This window comes from Squalius cephalus (assembly GCF_949319135.1).
Source record: "Squalius cephalus genome assembly, chromosome: 20".
In the NCBI taxonomy this organism is placed as follows: domain Eukaryota; kingdom Metazoa; phylum Chordata; class Actinopteri; order Cypriniformes; family Leuciscidae; genus Squalius; species Squalius cephalus.
The window spans coordinates 933,730-953,142 of NC_137141.1; the positions used below are offsets into that span (position 1 = coordinate 933,730).

General features: G+C 42.3%; 1 protein-coding gene across 1 annotated transcript; it reads right to left on the reverse strand.

Moving 5' to 3' along the window:
- Positions 1–17,293: 17,293 nt before the first annotated feature.
- Positions 17,294–18,206, reverse strand: LOC307148198 (myb/SANT-like DNA-binding domain-containing protein 7; the record flags this gene model as incomplete). The annotated part of the gene is made up of 4 exons (XM_079853553.1): positions 17,876–18,206; positions 17,684–17,758; positions 17,408–17,539; positions 17,294–17,307 (listed from the first exon to the last, which is right to left on the reverse strand). The coding sequence occupies exons 1-4, from the start codon at positions 18,180–18,182 to the stop codon at positions 17,294–17,296; spliced, it is 528 nt and encodes a 175-aa protein (XP_079709679.1). The 5' UTR covers positions 18,183–18,206.
- Positions 18,207–19,413: the final 1,207 nt, after the last annotated feature.

A 19,413-nucleotide genomic window follows, 5' to 3' on the forward strand; every position in this document is an offset into this window, starting at 1 on the left:
GCTGTGTGCATACATGAATCGTAGTTAAGGTTAGCTCTTCATTTGTTCATGATTAGTTCATATCCTCACTAATTATGAGTTCATGTTGAAGTAACTATTCATTTAGGCATTAGTACATGATTATTCATGTACCCTTATTGTAAAGTGTTACCGTGTTATCTATAATGTGCCATCTGGGGGCAGTAGATCTAAAGCTGAGTGTAAGTGTAAGAGACATTCGAAGAGCCATCAAATCATGTTTTATTGACTGCAAAATTAATTTTAATATACTGGTCATAAACGCTGCATAAAATAAATAAATAAAAAAAAAACCCGAAAGGGAAACTGTAACTAATACAATTTTTCTGTCTTAACATTCTCTAAACTGTAAGCTCAATTGTTACAACTGTTTGCTGTAACATCAGACCTCTATAGCATGTCTGCAAATTGGCCAATGGCATCAAACTAAATGTTTAGATGATTTTTCACTATGAAAATATATATTTTTTTTCTTCTACTTTTTTGTTGACTCTAACTGCTTTCTACACTGTACAAGAATGTGTTTTGTCTGTGCAAATACTGATTCAGAGAGTAGGTAAAAATTGACTGGGAAAAGTCAACACTGTAGTACACAAAAAGAAAATGAACATTTGTATTTATACAGTACATTCATTTTTGCAGCAATGTGTTACATGTCAACTGATAATCCTCAGTTCATTTTTACACACTCTATTATGTCTTTCTCTAACACATACAGTACATATCTTAGTTACATATCTTCCTATTGCCCATGACAAGAATTTTAGTTTACATGTAAGAGATTTCTAGAAAAAAATGAACTGTAAAAATAGAAATGTATTTATCCATTACTGATGCAGCTGCTGCTGTTCAGAGCTGAGTGTGATTCCTGTTTCATTACAACGGCAGGCCATTCACCAATTTACATTACAACATTACAATCATTCCATGTCATAAATATGTATGGAATATAACATGTCTGACAGATGTTGATCACTGAATGGATCATTTGGCATGCAATGACTCACACGATGAAAGAATGTTTAGAAGTTGTGAAGTTTGACAGTTTCACTGAGAATTAACTCATCAGTTTTGATCAACAAGATACAGTATGTTTCTTGTAATTTGCACAGTAAAATGCCACTGTTTTGAAACCACACAATGAAATTCTTACTTTGCAAGTTTCCCTTAAAATATACAAAATATACAATATCAGTACAGACAGAATATACAAAGTATCCTGAAGTGATGGGAAGGCTACTCCACATATGAACTGTGCTGTTTTTATCACGTGCTGGAGTGCTTTGCTATCCTGAACAGACCAGCTTCCACACCACACTGTGATTGAAATGAAAGCTTTAGCATAAGTTCTGCCGGGAAGACTCAATTACTATGTCACCTATTGCCTTCACTTCTATCCAATCATATTCTTATGCTCACTGGATAAAGCTCGGTACTTACACATGTTTGAGTTCGCAGATACTGAAGCGAAGATTATGTCTCGCTCACCTGCTAAACCGCCATGTCCACTGACACGCCTGTCGTCTGTGATTACTCAGAAACCGACGATGAATTCGTTCCGCCTTCTCCACTTCCAAAACGACGCAGCTCGTGCATTAAATGCCGCGGCTCGCCATGGGCAAGCTCGCCTTCGGAGGACATAATCATAGCTGTGGAGGCTGCCGGCATTCCCATCAGCCGAAGTTTATCCAGATAGGATTTACTGCACTTGGCCTTCAATACTCTGGGCAATCCACCAGAACCTGCTCCTCACAGCCCAGCAACCGCTTCCGCTCCTGGCCAGACGAAAGAAGCCGGCAGGAAGAGAACCGCTAAATCCTCGTCGCCACACCCAGCAAAAAGCTCTACGCAGCATTCTCAAGCTTCTACTTCGCTGGATCCATCCGAGCCCGCCGGTCAAAGCCTCTCTCAAACCGTCAAGACCTTGGAATCAAAGATGTCGAAGTTCGAACACTCACTCAATAACACCAATAGCTCGGTCCCAGCTATTAACATTTCTGCAACCTCCCAGCTTCCTCCCCCAGTCATCGGATTAAGCGATACATCGAACGTGCCTTCTACTTCAGCCCTGCCAACTTTTCTCCAGCCGAGAGAGTCAACATTTCAGGACGCCTCTGCCACACCCGAAACTTCCTCCTTTAACCTTTCTTCAGCAGTCCCAGCTCAGTCTTTCGGTAGGCGTTTCGTCTCTCCAGCTGCAGCTACAGTGTCTCCTCTTATTAGAGCGAACATTGTCCAAGGTAAGGACATTAACTTGGCTTCACTTCTGCTTCCCTCGCCTGCCGTTGATAGAAAAATGGTAGACTGTGGTGACGTGGCAGTACTTCTCAAAACTTCCGATCCCAGATTAAACCGGAATCTTTCATTCGGCGAATTCGTCATCGCATTCAGCCTTTACAGAGGCATATTGTGCCAGGTTTTTCCTGATCGGAGGGAAGAGTTAGATCTGTATTTAGCTGTAATGGCTGACTTTAACCAAAGGTACGGGGGAACCTTATTTTACGAATAGCACAAATCTTTCTCAGCCAAATCTGCTTCTTTCATCTCGCTCTACAACTCCAGATTAGACTGGTCCGTTACTGACACGGAATTGCTTGTTCGCCACTTCGGTGGTCAAAAAATGCTGGCATGTCCCATTTGTAGCGCTCATGGACATTCGGCCTCACTCTGCCCGAAAGCATTCGCTAGTCAAGCGCCAGGCGCTGTCCAGGGTGCTGAAAATGTAAGGTTTCCACAAGAGAGCAGGAAACGCTACGCGCCAGTTAGAAATGTTTTTCCTTGTGTTAATTTCAATTAATCTGTTTGTTCCTTTTCTCAATGCAAATTTGATCACATCTGCAGCTTTTGCAAGGATCCTCACCCGAAATCTGTCTGCCCTCGCCGGTACAAACCTCCAATCAGAGGGAAAGGGAGAAAATTCTGAAAAAGCACCCTTCAACCCCCATTAATATTTCTAATCTCTCTAACTACCTTCTTCTCACCCTGACCCGACTTTTGTTGATTACCTAATCACAGGTTTGTCACAGGGGTTTCGGGTGGGTATCCTCTCCCATCTCACCACTTCTTTCCTAGCCAAGAACTTACAGTCAGCTATAACTGAACCAGAAGTGGTATCTAATCTGCTAGAAAAAGAGGTCAATAAAGGATACGTAATAGGCCCTTTCGCTTCCACTCCTTTCTCAACCTTCCGGATCAATTCCATCGGCGTTGCAACACGGAAATACTCCGGTAAAAAACGTCTAATTTTCGACATGTCCTCTCCTCATTATGCCTCCACAGCGAGCGTTAACTAATGTATACCTCTTACACCATTTTCCTTACATTACGCCTCAGTAGACAACGCTATCCACTTAATCAAGATTGCCGGTCAAGGAGCTTGGTTGGCTAAAGCTGACATTACCGACGCTTTTAAAACGATGCCAATACACCCTTCCGACTGGCCACTTTTTGGCGTCAAATGGAATTCAAAATTTTATTTTGCGGTACGGCTCACATTCGGTTGTAGAAGTAGCCCTTACATCTTTAATAGTCTCTCTGAAGCATTGTGTTGGATCCTGTTGAACGTCTGTAAGCTTCCATTTGTTTTACATCTACTTGATGATTTTCTGCTGATCGATTTTCCGTCTCAACAATCTTCAATTCTCGATATACTCAAACAGATTTTCAGCGACGTCGGCGTTCCCCTCTCTGCTGAAAAAACCATGGGTCCCTCTACTTCGTTAGAATTCCTAGGAATTTCCCTCGACACAGTTTTAATGCAAGCTTCTCTTCCCTCTGAAAAGCTCGTAAGAATTAGATCTTTCCTCGAATCTTTTTCTTCTCTACAAACTGTCTCTAAGCGCGACATGCTCTCGCTGCTCGGCCACCTTAATTTCGCTATGAGCATCATTCCTCAAGGCAGAGCTTTCATTTCACGATTGCTTACCTTGGCCCATTCTGTCGAAAAACTAAGCGACCAAATTCTTCTAGACGAAGGGTGTCTGTCTGACTTAAATTTTTGGAAGCGCTTGTTAAGTGAATGGAACGGTATCTCTTTTTTCTACCACGACATTTTCGAATCGTCGATCGAATTACAATTATTCACAGACGCTGCCCCTTCTATCGGGCTTCTTCCAAGGAGAATGGTTTGCAGAAAAATGGCCAAACGATTTCCTAAAACTCTATCTGGTTCAGTTTCATCCGCGCTCTACGAGATTTACCCCATAGCCGTCGCTAGCATGATCTGGGGCCATGCATGGTCTCGTAAACGCATCATGATGTTCTGCGACAACGAAAAGCCACAGTTGTCATCATTAACAAAGGCAGATCATCATGCCTTACAATCATGCCTTTCGTGAGACGGTTAATCTGGCAATCCGTTGTTTCTAATTCTATCATTAAAGCTGAACATATCCCTGGCCACTGCAATGTTATTGCTGACGCGCTCTCTCGATTTCGATTCAAGACTTTCAGACGGCTCTGCCCGTTAGCCAACCCGGACCCAGCACCCTGTCCTCCCCTAGCAGCAATAATATTAAATTCAACGATCTGCTTACATCGGATAGAAATTATATTTCTAAAGGTGTCGCTCCCTCAACTTTCAAAGCTTACACGTCCGCATGGTCAGCTTTTTCTATGTTCTGCTTCGCCTTCCAAATTCCAGTATTTCCCATTTTGATTTCGACTGTTTGTTCTTTTCTCGTCTTTAATTTTGAAAATAGAAACCAAAAAATCTCTTCCATCCATCGACTCCTCGCTGGCATCCAATTCTATGCAAAAATCTATAATCCTAATTTTCCAAGTCTTTTCTCCGAAACTTCCATTCGTTTACTTCTTAAAGGCTTAGCTAAATCCTCTAGTAAACAAATTGATAAACGTCTGCCCATTACTCTGCCGTTGTTGCATCAATTCATCAGTTCCGTCCGCAACGGTCTCTTTTCCTTTTACATCAATATTCTGTTAGAAGCAGTGTTTCTAGCTGCTTTTTACGGTTTCATGCATCCAGGCGAATTCTCCTCAGATACTAATAAATTCGATCCTACCCGTGGTATTTCCTTTTCTGATATTTGTTTCTCACCTAATTGCTTCACTCTAATTCTTAAACATTCAAAAAATGACGCTCAAGGCTCCGGCGTCACCTTATCTTTCCCCAAAATCAATAACAATTTTTGTCCATTCACATCTATGGTTAAATTTCTTAAAATCCGCCCTAAAACTTCTAATTATGCCCCTCTATTTATTTCTAACGGTGCACCTCTTTCAAAAGGCTGGTTCAGAACCCAGTTAAACTCTGTCGTCAAAAGCTGCAGTCTATCCCCCTCTCTCTATACCGGCCACTCATTCAGAATTGGGGCAGCTACTACAGCAGCTGAACGAGGAATCTCCATGTCGGCCATAAAGATATTGGGCAGATGGTCTTCCTCGGCCTTCGAATCATACATAAGACCAGATTCTAAAACCATTCTTCAAGCCCAGTAAGCTCTACAGTAACCATAAGGTAAATACCTATGCAACTACTGGTGGTGGTGTATAATCTTATTTCCTTCATCCCATTATTATAGCCAGCACTCCTCAATGACTATCTAGTCATCTATTATGTGTGGCCTAGCGGCTCTGTTCAATGTGGCCTCGTCTCTATGTGGCTGTAGCAGCCGTTGTGCCTTCGTTACATGTTCGTCATTTAATAATTTTTTTTTTTAAAAAGCGACGTCTTATTCATGCGATATTCATGTTTTATGTGGTCTACTGTGACCGTGTAGCCTTATGTGGCTGTCCCGTGGTCTCGTGGCCATTAAGTATGGCAGGTTCTGTGTGGCCTAGTGGCTCTGTCTCGTTGGCCTCGTTAAGTGTGGCTTAGCAGCCTTGTGGCCCGGCGGGCCTCGTCTCTGTGTCGGTCTCATGGCCTCATGGTACAATGTTGCCTTGTCCCATGTTCGGCCTTCATGGCTGCGGCCCTTATGGCCTTGTTCCGTGTGGCTTAGTGGCCGTTTGGCTTAGTGGCCTTGGTCTTGTCCTTAAAAGATGCCAATGGTGGCCAGTCGTCCCCCGGGGCATAGGTTTTGTGTGGTCTTTAAGGCCCGTAGCTCTCGTTGTAAAAAAAAAAAAAAAAAAAAAAGGCTGTTTCATCTAGCTAAGTGACTTCGTTTCATGTGCAGTCCAGTCTTACCTCGTCTCGTTGTGGCATTAGCGGCCGTTGTGGCTCATAGAGGCCTTGTCTCTGTGGTCTATCTTGGCCATGTGGCTCATTAAGGCCTTGTCTCTGTGGTCTATAAAGGCCGTGTGGTCCAATGAGGCCAGAGTCTGTGTTGTTTATGTACGGCCCTAGGCGGCCTGCTATATGTGGTCCAATGCAGCCGTTCTATTATAGCCCAATGCGGCTCTGTCTGTGTGGTCTAATGAGGCCTGTTTTATTTATTTTTTTGCCAAGGCGGCTGTCTGTGTGGTCCAATGAGGTCCAATATAGAGTGTGAAGAGAACTGGGGAGCTCATACACCCTTGCGGGACTCCTGTACTGGTAGATTGGGAGTCAGAGATCATCTTATTGACCTTAACCTGTTGGGTTCTGTCCATTAAAACAGAAAAGACCATTTTATAATAAAAGGATTTACATCCATCTGTTTCAATTTCTCCAGTAATAAATATGGTTGCAAAGTGTTAAAAGCTGAACTTAAATCAATAAAAAGAAGACGTGCATATGCCTTTGAGTCCTCCATATGTTTAGAGAGTAAATGGGTAATACACCCTACTGCATCATTCACAGGGTTGCCAACTTTGGGACTTTAGCTGGAGTGAGACTCTGTAAAACTTCAGTGAGCGCAGAGAAATTTTTTGGCAACCCTAACCCTAATTTAAAAAATGTCAGTCCTTGTTTACTTAGTATAAACCCTGATTTATGGGGAAAAAAAAGAAAAAAAAAAACTAATAGAATGGAAACGTGTTTTCAAAATGTACAATTAATTTATTGATTGATCGATTGATATTAAAAAAATGAAGATAGAGGTGATTAAATAACAAACATGTAAACCAACAGCATCAAAACAATAAGAAAACTCAAAACAAAAGGGACACATAATAGTTACTCCACCTCCCCAGAAACCCACAACACAAGTTTCACACATTACGCCTGTTGTAGCCTATGCCACAGTGGCAGTGTTGGCCTGCTTCACCACATCTGCAGGAGGCTCGTATCTGAAGCAGGGTTCAATCCGTTCATGAACGTTCATTGCGTCTGTCACGTGACAAATGAACGAAAGACTCTGAAAGTAAAGTAATTATTTATGTTCCCTGTAAATTATTTTTGACTGCATTATAATGATTTCTTAATTCATAATATGATAAAGACTGCGTAGGTGGATGTGTTTGGGGAATTTGGCTGTTAAAAGTATAACATTTAAAGCCCCTTAAATGAACGAAATGACTCGAAAAAAGATTTGTTCATTTTAATGAACGAGGTAGAACAAGCGAGTCAGTAAAATGATCCGAACTTCCCTTCACTCACAGGGTGCCATTAAGTGACAGTCTGTTCCTGGAGTCAGTCTTGTTTAGGCCAATAACTGAAAAGGTTCGCTCAGCATCCGCATTTGGCAGACTCAACACAATCTGGGCAACCTTTCATAATTTGGGGAATTTTAAAATGCCACTTGCCCGATTTGACAAAACGAAATTTGTACCATGAGCCTATTTTTATTGAGCAATTAGCTAGCCCCCATAACGCACGTCAGACAATGTTCACAACTATAGCTGAAGTCTGTACTCTCGGCACACAGACTGATTAGGCAAGGCTACGTCTGTAGCGAAAGGCACACCATTTTATTATCTGCTTACCTTGATTGTCATCCAAACTTTCAAACGCGCATCAGTGGCTCCGACTCCGAACCTATGCTCTGAACTCTCTCTGAACTTTTCACACGCAACTGACGTTTCAGGTTTCAGCGAATCAACGATCAGAGAATACTGCAGTGAGAACGTTGTAGGCAGATGTTACAGCTGTGGGCCTTAAACTCCTCTCCTGTCATTAATACGCTGTGGTCTAGTCATCAACAGAAAATTAACGGATTGAGAGGGGAGAAACGTGGATTTTGGCGTGACATTTCTTGCGTGTGCGTGAGAGCGTGAGATTGATGCTGAAAGCGTGAGTGTCACGCCAGATGCGTGAGAGTTGGCAACCCTACATTCATTCTTCTGCCCTGTCTGTACGCACACTGCCATGGATCTAATGTTGAGGTTACTTCACTTTTCAATAAAGACACAATATATTTCTCAAAACATTTCATTACAATTGATGTTAGTGCTACAGGTCTATATATGGAAGTAAAATAATGTCAAATGTTTTTGAAACAAAAAGCCTGTTGAATTGCACTACTTGAAAAAAAATAGGCATTGCATTAACCATGCTTGCATTTTAATGCATTGTATTTTTAGGGCTTGCATTTTTATGGGCTGAAATTCAACATGGTTGAATATTTAAGCTGTGAATATTTCAATTAAAAACATTTCAAACACATTTTCATTATTAAAAATTCAATAATCCATATTCACCATTCATATTTCACTTCCAAAATATTCAAACTGTTTAAAAATACAACCTATAATATTCAACAGGCAATTTTCGGTCCATTTTATTTCGCTTTGCAAATTCGCTTCCACAAATTCAGTGGTTCAAATTCGACAGTAAATTCAATGGAACTGCAGGAAAAGCAGTAGATTACCGAGATACTCTCCATCTGCTGTTAGTCAACCCCACCAGCAGGGGGTGAAAAAGCTTGTGTTGTTGACGAAGACCAGCAACAGTTAGAGCAAGCCATTCATTCATAAAACTCATTTAACAGCAATGCAAGTGTATTTGTGATTATTATGACGGCGGTTTTATGTTAAATTCAGTGTCTTCACGGTTACTTTCCCTGTGTTGCCTACAAGCATCTTTCTCTACCGTGAACAAGATTATAATGTTATTCCCCGATGCGGATATACAGATCCAATATTACATTTTTGAGGTTGACATATATTTCTCTTGGTTGTTTAGTTGCCTTAACTTTATATTGTGGCGATGTGCTGCATGCAAGCTATTAGGGTTTCCCTCAATACTTAAGGATTCCCCAGCTGGACATATAAAACGCTTAACGTAGCTTAATGGACTAATTACAGTGATATAAAAGACCAAACTCGCAGGCAAGCAGATTGACTCAGAATAACGCGCAAAGCTTAATGCAGAGTGTTTCCCAGTGATAGACTGGCATAAAGTTGGCTTGACGTTGGACATTCGCACATTTAGGGACCGTCTCTAAAGTGTATACGACTTTGGTATACACGTTTCTAACTTCAATAGCATTTGAATAGAACGACTTACAGTCATAAAACCAACTGTAAAGTGTTCATGTAGTGTCAGGCATAATGCGCACCCTTTGGATTTTTGATATTTATTCAAATAAATTAAAGTTTGCTATTGAAGTTAGAAACGTGTATGCCAATGTTTTATGCAACTTTTGAGACGGTCCCTAAATGTGCGAATGTCCAATGTCAAGCCAATTTTACATTTATTAGGCTACATTTAGTCATTTATTTAGCAGACGCTTTTATCCAAATAAGTGATTTACAGTTAAACTAACAATAGGAGGACAACAATATGCAAGTGCTATGACTCTTCCCAGTTTAAGCTAATGCAATACACGTAGGCATAGCCTACTATACTATACTATATATATATATACTGTAGAGAGAGAGAAAAGAGAAGAGAAAAGAGAAGAGAAAGTGTTAGTATTGATCAAGTGTTGATTTTATGCCAGTATATCACGAAACGCTCTGCATGAAACTTTGCGCGTTACGTTCATATTCTTAGTCCATCGAGCCTATATACTAGTAGCCTACAGCCTACATCCCCAATAAGGTGCGAGTTTGGTCTTTTATATTACTGTATTAGTCCATAAGCTACGTTAAGCGTTTTGTCCCGACGGAAGGGGAATCCTCGAGTGTGAGGTATTGAGGGAAACCGATTATAATCCTGTTCATGTAGAGAAAGCTGATGACATGTAGGCTACACAGGGAAAGTAACAATGAAGTTATTGAATGAAACATAAACACAGCTTTTGTGTCTTTATCATCTTTTCCGCATATATACTGACACAGAATAATTTTCATTTTATGAATGAATGGCTTGCTCTAACTGTTGCTCTGTCTTCGTCAACAACACGAGCTTTTTCACCCCCTGCTGGTGGGGTTGACTAACAGCAGATGGAGAGTATCTCGGTAATCTACTGCTTTTCCTGCAGTTCCATTGAATTTACTGTCGAATTTGAACCACTGAATTTGTGGAAGCGAATTTGCAAAGCGAAATAAAATGGACCGAAAATTGCCTGTTGAATATTATAGGTTGTATTTTTAAACAGTTTGAATATTTTGGAAGTGAAATATGAAAGGTGAATATGGATTATTGAATTTTTAATAATGAAAATGTGTTTGAAATGTTTTTAATTGAAATATTCACAGCTTTAATATTCAACCATGTTGAATTTCAGCCCATAAAAATGCAAGCCCTAAAAATACAATGCATTAAAATGCAAGCATGGTTAATGCAATGCCTATTTTTTTTTCAAGTAGTGCAATTCAACAGACTTTTTGTTTCAAAAACATTTGACATTATTTTACTTCCATATCTATAATCATTATTCTCAGATGGATGGACTTGGAGTGATCACAGATCTTTTCCAAAGTGCAGGGACTGTATGTGAAGTGAACGCTGAAAGACTGCACACCACACTGGAGTAAGTACTACAGCACTGGTTTTCAGAAGGCGTGCAGAAATCCCATCAGGTCCTTTAGATTTCTGTGTGCATAACTGATGAAACAGTAATTTCACCTTGGAACTATCTGCCTCTAATCTATTGCCCATATCATCTGTCAGAGAGCCTATAACATTAAATTTATCAGAGAAATCATAAGTTTGGAACCGAAGATAAAAGTCATTCAGTTCATTAGCCTTCTGTAAATCATCAATTGTACGTATATGTGGAATACTTGATTTCATATTAGTAACAGCCTTCACTGTGTTCCATAATTGTTTAGATTTTGAAGTGGAGAACTGATGCTCGGTAATATCCTTCTGTCGTCCCCTCGCTTCAGATTAAGCTCTTTTTCTATAATTTTCAGCTCAGCATAATCTTTGTTTATAAACGCAACCTTTTTCCTGTTAATACAGTTCTTAAGTTCTTTAGTGATATACGATTTGTTATTTGAATATATGATAACATTCTTTTTAGTGACTACATTGTCCACACAAAAATGTATATAGTCCGTTATTTTCTCTGTAGTCGTATCCAGGGTTCTAAATGAACTTTTTTGATCACCAGCCAATGTGGCTGGTAACTTTCTAAAGTTACCAGCCAATCAGAATATCCAGTAGCCAAATTTATTTTTCTTTTTTTCTTTTTTTTGAGTAGGCTACATGTGGCAATCCTGACAATACATGATGACATTATTGTGATCAAACACTAGCCATTCACGAGTCACGACCCGTCAGCCATTTGGCATTTTCTTTTCTTAGTTCCTCTGTCGATACCCTCCTCATCCCCTGCCTCGTTCCTCTTCTCGCCCCCAGAAGTCTGTCCCAAGTACCACTGCCGCATTTCGTTTAATACTTTACTAGCCAACTCCGTTTGTCTTATTTCTTGTGTTTTCTGTGTCCATTCGTTTCCATGGTTTCTCGCAAACTTTAGGCTAAAGAAATCTCAGAAAAAAGTTTCTGTAATTAACAGAAGAAAGACAATATAAGTTGCACTGTAGTTTCCACAAGTGTAATGGCTGCCGACATTAACAGACGATTTTGCAAAAAATAAAACCAAAAATGTTCCGTCTCGCCTCCGTGTTCGGCGATCAGGTTTCATTCTCTCGCAGCTAGTAACTTCACGAGCGTGTCTTTTCCGCGCCTTTCTCTTCCGTGTGTGTGTGTGTGTGTGTGTGTGTCGGCGCGCTGCGCTCTCTGCTCAATGTTCTGCTCTGTCGTTAACGGCCCAAATGCTCGAATCATGTACCGATCGGCGATCACGCACTTGAAAAGCGTGAAATTTAGAGGTGGATAAACACACTTAGGAGGTGGGTTAAAGCTATTTCCGAATTTTGGGAGGTGCGTAAACGGCGTTTACGTGCGTTTAGCCTCCACTACATCCCTGCATGTAGCGCTTCATGCATCACCGGCCAAACTGGCTAGTAAGTTTTTATTAACACCCGCCAAAATGAATTTTAACCCGCATTTGGAGGGTTGGCGGGTGTTAATTTAGAACCCTGGTCGTATCAATATCCATTTCATCAAAGACATCCCAGTCTGTGCAAAGGAAACATCCTTTAAGTTTTTCTATGACCATTCAGTTACTTCCTTCACATATGGTTTACTATGTTTTAGCACAGTCCTATATGTAGGAAATAGATGGTGTTGTGGCCAGAGTTGGCCAGTGGTGGTTTCGATCTGGCCTCGTAAGACTTTTATATCTTTCCATAGCACTTGTCTAGGGTTCTGTCCTTCCGTGTTCCACATTTTATATAACGACGCTAACAATCTCCCTCGGCAGATTAAATGGTCTAATTTTCAGACATAAAACTTCAACATCGAGGCAGCAGATTGTGTCTTTGATTGTGTACTGTTTACACCAGTCATTACTCACATACACAGCCAAGCCGCCGCCTCTGTTTTACCCGACTGCACACCCAGGGTCGCCAGATGCCAGCAAAGTTTTCCAGTCCAAAACAACAAGCAGTCATCGACGGCAAGGGTGGTCTATTTCCTCGTCAGCGTCCGCTCCGCTGGCCTCTTCTCCTTTGCCTTCTAATGTGCTCAGGTTGCAACCTCACGCAAACAGGAAGATTCAGCGGAGGTAATCCCGCATGCCAAAGCGCCAGCAAGGCGGCTTGGGTATAACTGATGGGTGTCCACGTTACCACATCTACGTATAGCGTTTGGCATCGTGCCAGATACCCCAATACAACAACTGCTAAACAAACGAGTCAAACGATCATCTCCATGCAAGCGTCGGAACAATCACAAATATAAAATAAAATAAATAAAATAAAATAAAATAAAATAAAATAAAATAAATAAAACAAAAATAAATATAGAATAAGTACAAACAGACTGATGCAGTCGAGCACGAGCCCGGGTCGCAACCATCGGTAGTTAAAGAAACTCAATAAATAAACAGAAATGTATAGACAAGCAGGCAAAAAAAAAAATTAAGCCCCCAAAGCAAACGAAATATACATTTCTCCTGAAACAAATAAAAAGGAGAAAACTAGAAACTAAAAACATTCAAATGAAATATTTTGGCCTTAGCCATCACATTGAGCTTTACTATGTCAACGACACACACACACACACACACACTCTCTCTCTCTCTCTCTCTCTCTCTCTCTCATACCTTTTTTGTTTTTTGTTTTGTTTTTTTGGTACATTTAAAAAGCTAAAATAAAGACATTGAAAGTTTAATAGTTAGTTTTGCAGCACTTAATCTTGTGGTCATTTATAACATTCATTTGAAGACCAGGCATGTTCGAGATGTCTGGAATCAGAATTATAAGGTTAATATCCATTAAACCCAGTTTCTGTTCAGTGAAGAAGAAGCTGTCCCTGTGCATGACAGCTTGTGGTTTGTGGTGAGTTTATCGCCTGCATCCGTTCGCAATGACTCTGACCAATGTTTCAGTAAACAGAGTTTGTGAGTTTGAGGTTTTAACACCTCAAACTCACATTACTCAAAACAGCAACGGCACAGCTAGCAGATTGAAAAGGAAATATGAATCAGCCACAGATGCTGCATGCAACCAGCAACCAAATGCACAATTATTAAATTGGATTTCATTTATAAATATTTTTCTTTATTCTTACTAGTTTTAGAAAACAGACCAGAATGACATTTATAATATGTCCACCACCAATGTGCAGCATCATGTCAGTATTTTGCTTGTCATGTTGTGTTTTGGCCTCTAGAGGTCCTCATGGTGCCCTCATGCCCAGTTTACTCAGCTTGTAATTAATGGTATTAGGTTCACATGTGTCTCGTTCTGCCGTGTGTATTTAAGTGACTCTGTCTCATAGCTTCTTTGCTTGGTGTTTATTTGTTTTGAAGCCAGTTGCCTGAGTAGGTGTTCTCTAACTCTGAGACTTTGTATTTTCTTTTGCCTGTGGATTTTTCCTTATCAGTTTTATTTGTTTTTGTGGACTTACTCCTCTGGAGGTTTTTGCTTTAAGATTTTTTGAATCTTTTGAATATTTTCTGGAATACCCTTTTTGGACTTATTTTGTTTGAGAACTACTTTTTGCTGTTTTTTGCTCTGTGGACTATTGATTGAACTCTTATTAAAAGACTTTCTGCATCTCAAGTTATCCATAGTGCGTCTTACAGTTGGGTTCACCATCCTCCAGTGGCTCAAAGTTTGAGAGTCTGACTCTCACACCGGAGACCTGAATTCAAGTCCTGGTTCTGACAGAAACACCAAGCCAAACATGAACCCAGAGACGCCCAGCGCGGAAGAACTCTTCACTACAGTGGCTAAGCATGAGTCCTCAGTCCAACGTCATGAAGCAGTGCTAGTCCAACAGGAGGCCTTGATGGCTAAGCATTCGCAATTACTGTCTGATGTTTTGACCTCTGTCCATCAGATCTTCGATCGGCTGTCTTCTACTCAAGCTACTGTCTCAACTGCTGCTTCTGTACCACTTCCGGACCCTCAAATGTCAGCTCCCCTTGTAGAACCTCGACTACCTCCACCACAACGATTCTCGGGAGACCCCAGTGCTTGTTGTGGATTCCTCACTCAGTGCTCTCTCACATTTGAGCTACAGCCATCATCCTTCCCTTCAGACAGGGCCAAGATTGCATATGTCATCCCTCTCCTTTCTGGTAAGGCTCTCTCCTGGGCAACAGCTGTCTGGAACGCCCAGAGTCCTTTCTGCTCAAGTTATTCTGCATTCGAGGAGGAATTCAAACAGGTTTTTGATCATCCCATCAGTGGCCGAGAGGCATCTAAACGACTGCTGTCCCTCCAGCAGGGTAGTCGCAGTGCTGCAGAATATGCCATCCATTTTCGCACCATTGCAGCAGGGAGTGGCTGGAATAACGAGTCTCTCATGGTTTGCTTCCAGAATGGTCTCTCTGAGGCACTCAAAGATGAACTTGCAACACGAGAACCTACCCATGATCTAGAGATTCTCATTGACCTGGCAGTCCGGCTGGATAATCGTCTAAGGGAGAGGAATTCGAGTCGCCAGTTTGTTTTCAAACCTCCTGTCAGTTCAGTTCCCACAGAGAACTTACCTCCGTCCCAAGGATTTCCAGAACCCATGCAGTTGGGTGGTACCCGGATCTCCCCATCAGAACGTGACCGCCGCATAAGGGAGCGTTGTTGCCTATACTGTGGACTGCCTGGACATTTCCGTTCTGCCTGCCCAGAGCTCTCGGGAAACGCTCGGTCCTGTACAGGCAAGGAAGGACTGTAACGGGAGTTACTTGCATTGCTCCACCTTCCAATTCAGGATTGTTTCTCCCCATCACACTCGCTTGGGGAAATCATAAGCATCAACTCAAGGCATTGGTGGATTCAGGTGCAGCCGGGAACTTTATGGACTTATCTCTTGCTAGGAGTCTCCAGATCCCATCTGACTCACTCACTACCCCTCTGACGGTTACTGCACTGGATGGAAGACCTCTGGGTCCTGGGAAGGTAACCCTTCTAACCTCTCTCCTTCGCCTCTCTATTCACCAACACCAAGAGGAGTTGTGTTTCCACCTGATACAATCTCCAGAGTTCCCTGTGGTCCTCGGCCACCCCTGGCTTTTTCACCATAACCCTCACCTTGACTGGGCCACTGGCGCTATCCTCAGTTGGGGTTCCACTTGTCATGTCACCTGTTTGGTCCAGAGTTCCCCTGACCCTATTCTCGAGTCTCAAGATCCCCTAGACCTATCTCAAGTCCCCACTCAGTACCACCATCTCAAGGCAGTCTTCAGTAAAAAGAGAGCCACCACTTTACCACCACACCGTCCTTATGACTGCGCCATTGACCTGCTTCCAGGTACCTGTCCCCCCAGAGGCCACATATTCTCCTTGTCTTCTCCCGAACGTGCTGCTATGGACAAGTACATTGAGAAGGGCCTCACAGCAGGCATCATTCGTCAGTCCACTTCACCTGCTGGTGCTGGTTTTTTCTTTGTGGGCAAAAAGGATGGGGGCCTTCGACCCTGCATGGAACACAGAGGCCTCAACAAGATCACTATCCGGAAACGTTACCCGTTGCCACTTATGGCCACAGCCTTTGAGATACTGCAGGGAGCATCCATATTCACCAAACTCGACTTGCGCAATGCTTACCATCTAGTGCGCATTAGACAAGGTGATGAGTGGAAGACTGCATTTAACACTCCCATCGGGCACTATGAGTACCTAGTTATGCCCTTCGGTCTCACCAATGCTCCTGCAGTTTTCCAGGCTCTGATAAATGATGTCCTTCGAGACATGCTCAATCAGTTTGTATTCGTCTACCTGGATGATATTCTCATTTTTTCAAGTTCCCTCAGTGAACACATTGAGCATGTCAGGAGGGTTCTTAGACGCCTTCTCGATAATCACCTCTTTGTCAAACCTGAGAAGTGTGAATTCCATGTGACCCAAGTACAGTTCCTGGGATTCATCACTAAGCCTGGTCATATTCAAATGGATCCTCAGAAAGTTCAAGCAGTTACGGATTGGCCCACTCCCACGTCTGTGAAGGAGGTGCAGCGATTTCTTGGCTTCGCCAACTTTTACCGCAAGTTCATTTTGAACTTCAGCTCTGTGGTGGCTCCACTATCAGCTCTCACTAAAGGAAATAAGGCAGTCTTTTGCTGGAGTCCTGAAGCAGAGTCAGCCTTTAATGAACTCAAACTCCGCTTTACTTCAGCACCCATTCTTAATCTCCCCGACCCAGACAAACTCTTCATTGTGGAGGTGGATGCTTCGGATGTGGGTGTTCGAGCAGTGCTTTCCCAGAGGGGGGAGGATAACAGACTTCATCCATGTGCATTCTTTTCACACCGTCTTACAACAACTGAGAGGAATTACCATGTGGGAGACCGTGAGTTACTGGCTGTTAAACTGGCGCTCGAAGAATGGAGACACTGGCTTGAGGGGGCCAAACACCCATTTCAAGTGCTCACTGACCACAAAAATCTAGAGTACATTCAGCAGGCCAAACGACTCAACCCTCGTCAGGCGCGCTGGTCTCTATTCTTCAACCGGTTTCAGTTTATCTTATCCTACCGCCCTGGCTCCAAAAATCTTAAACCTGATGCTCTATTTCGAGTATACGCAAGCATTAGCCAAGAAGATCCCATCACACCCATAATCCCAAGCTCCAAGATTGATTGTTTTGAGATTATATGCAAGTGCCTACCTTGTGCCTTGAGTTCCGCAGCACCACTAGGTGTTGCTGCTTTGGGGTTAGATGCTACATGGAAGGAATCATCCTCAGCTTCATTGTCCCTTGAGGTATTTGAGAGGTCCACAAGACTCCTGGAAGACTCCGCTTCAAAAACAAAAGAGGTTTTACAGCACTGGCACTTTGTTGAACCAAAGAAAAGTACAAGCATCCGAGGTAGTATCATTCAATATCATCAAGTATAGTAAAGTATCAATAACAGCCCTCTTGTAGTAACCTGTTGTAACTTACATTCAGATATTTCATCTTCTGAACTTCCCCCGTTATCTGCCCTCATGTCTCCTGGGTTGTTCATGGGTCTACAGCCTATGAGAAATGTGAAAACATTCAGCCGAATCGACGTTAGCAATTAGCTAACGGCCAAGTCACCGCAGTAACAAATATTTATTTGTAATTTTACTGAAAAGTTTGAACAGGTCTTACCTAAAACAGCGTCAATCTCCTCAAAATATGGGCATTTAACTGGCTCCGAGCCGGTTTTTCTGTTATTTTTTAGGCAGTCACGGTACTTTCTACGGAGGTAGTCGAGCCTCTCCTTACACTTTGTCCAGTCCCTAAAGTCCTGGGTTGACGGGCACCGCGTAACCAGCTCTTTAAATATATTTTCCCACACGGTGTGGTTGTGAACCATTTGTTCAAATTGCCTTTGGTAGCCGGGTTCACCCCACACCGATAATAAAGTCAAGGTTTCCTCGCGTGTCCAATGTCTATTTTTCTTCTTCGCCGCCATTGCGATTCTGTCGGTGAGCGGATGTTAAGCAGCTGTGACGTCATATCCTGACTAAAGTCCGTAAAATCGAGGGAATTACGAACATTTATTTGCCCGTGTGAATGAGCCACCAAAAACACAGACGTCAGGGGGTAATTTCTTAATTACAGAGGTCCAGGGGTAATACTAATCCCGTGTGAATAGGGCTAAAGACTGAGCTTCTCGTCCTCCCTGCCAATCCATCTCTACAGCACGACTTCACTATCCAGCTAGATTCATCATCAATCACCCCATCAAGGTCGGTCAGAAATCTTGGAGTGATACTGGATGACCAGCTGACCTTCACAGATCACATTTCAAAGACAGCTCGATCATGCAGGTTTGCACTGCACAACATCAGGAAGATCAGGCCTTTCCTAACTGAGCATGCAACACAACTTCTTGTCCAGGCCCTGGTCATCTCTTGGCTTGACTACTGCAATGCTCTTCTGGCTAGACTTCCATCATGTGCAACCAAACCTCTACAAATGATTCAGAATGCTGCAGCTCATCTTGTCTTCAACGAGCCCAAAAGGGCCCACGTCACTCCTCTCTTCATCACATTGCACTGGCTACCTCTCGCTGCTCGCATCAAGTTCAAGGCATTGACGCTTGCTTACAGATCTGTCACAGGCTGAGCTCCCTCCTACTTTCACTCACTACTACGAGTCTACATCCCTACCAGAAACCTACGATCGGTCAACGAGCGACGGCTCGTGGTTCCATCACAGAGAGCCATAAAATCACTTTCCAGAACATTCTCATTCACAGTTCCATGCTGGTGGAATGCTCTCCCCACCCTCATCCGGAGTGCAGAATCCCTGGCAACATTCAAAAGACAACTGAAAACCCTTCTCTTCCGTGAGCACTTATCCTCATAAAAAAATTAAAAAAACTTTCCTTTTCCTTTACATCCTACCTTTCCTTTTCCTTTATGTCCTCACTTATGCTACTCTGAACAATGACTGAACTTCGTATTTTGAGCACTTCTTGTGTTGTTTTTGCCTCTTCACGATGACTCGCTTAATTTAGTCCTAATTTGTAAGTCGCTTTGGACAAAAGCGTCTGCTAAATGACTAAATGTAAATGTAAATGTAAATAACATGAAATCCACGGGAACACCGGACAGGAACAAGGAAGCATAAACTGGAGACGTATCACAGGACCGGGAAACACACACACAGCACGGAAGACTTCAAACAACGATCTGACA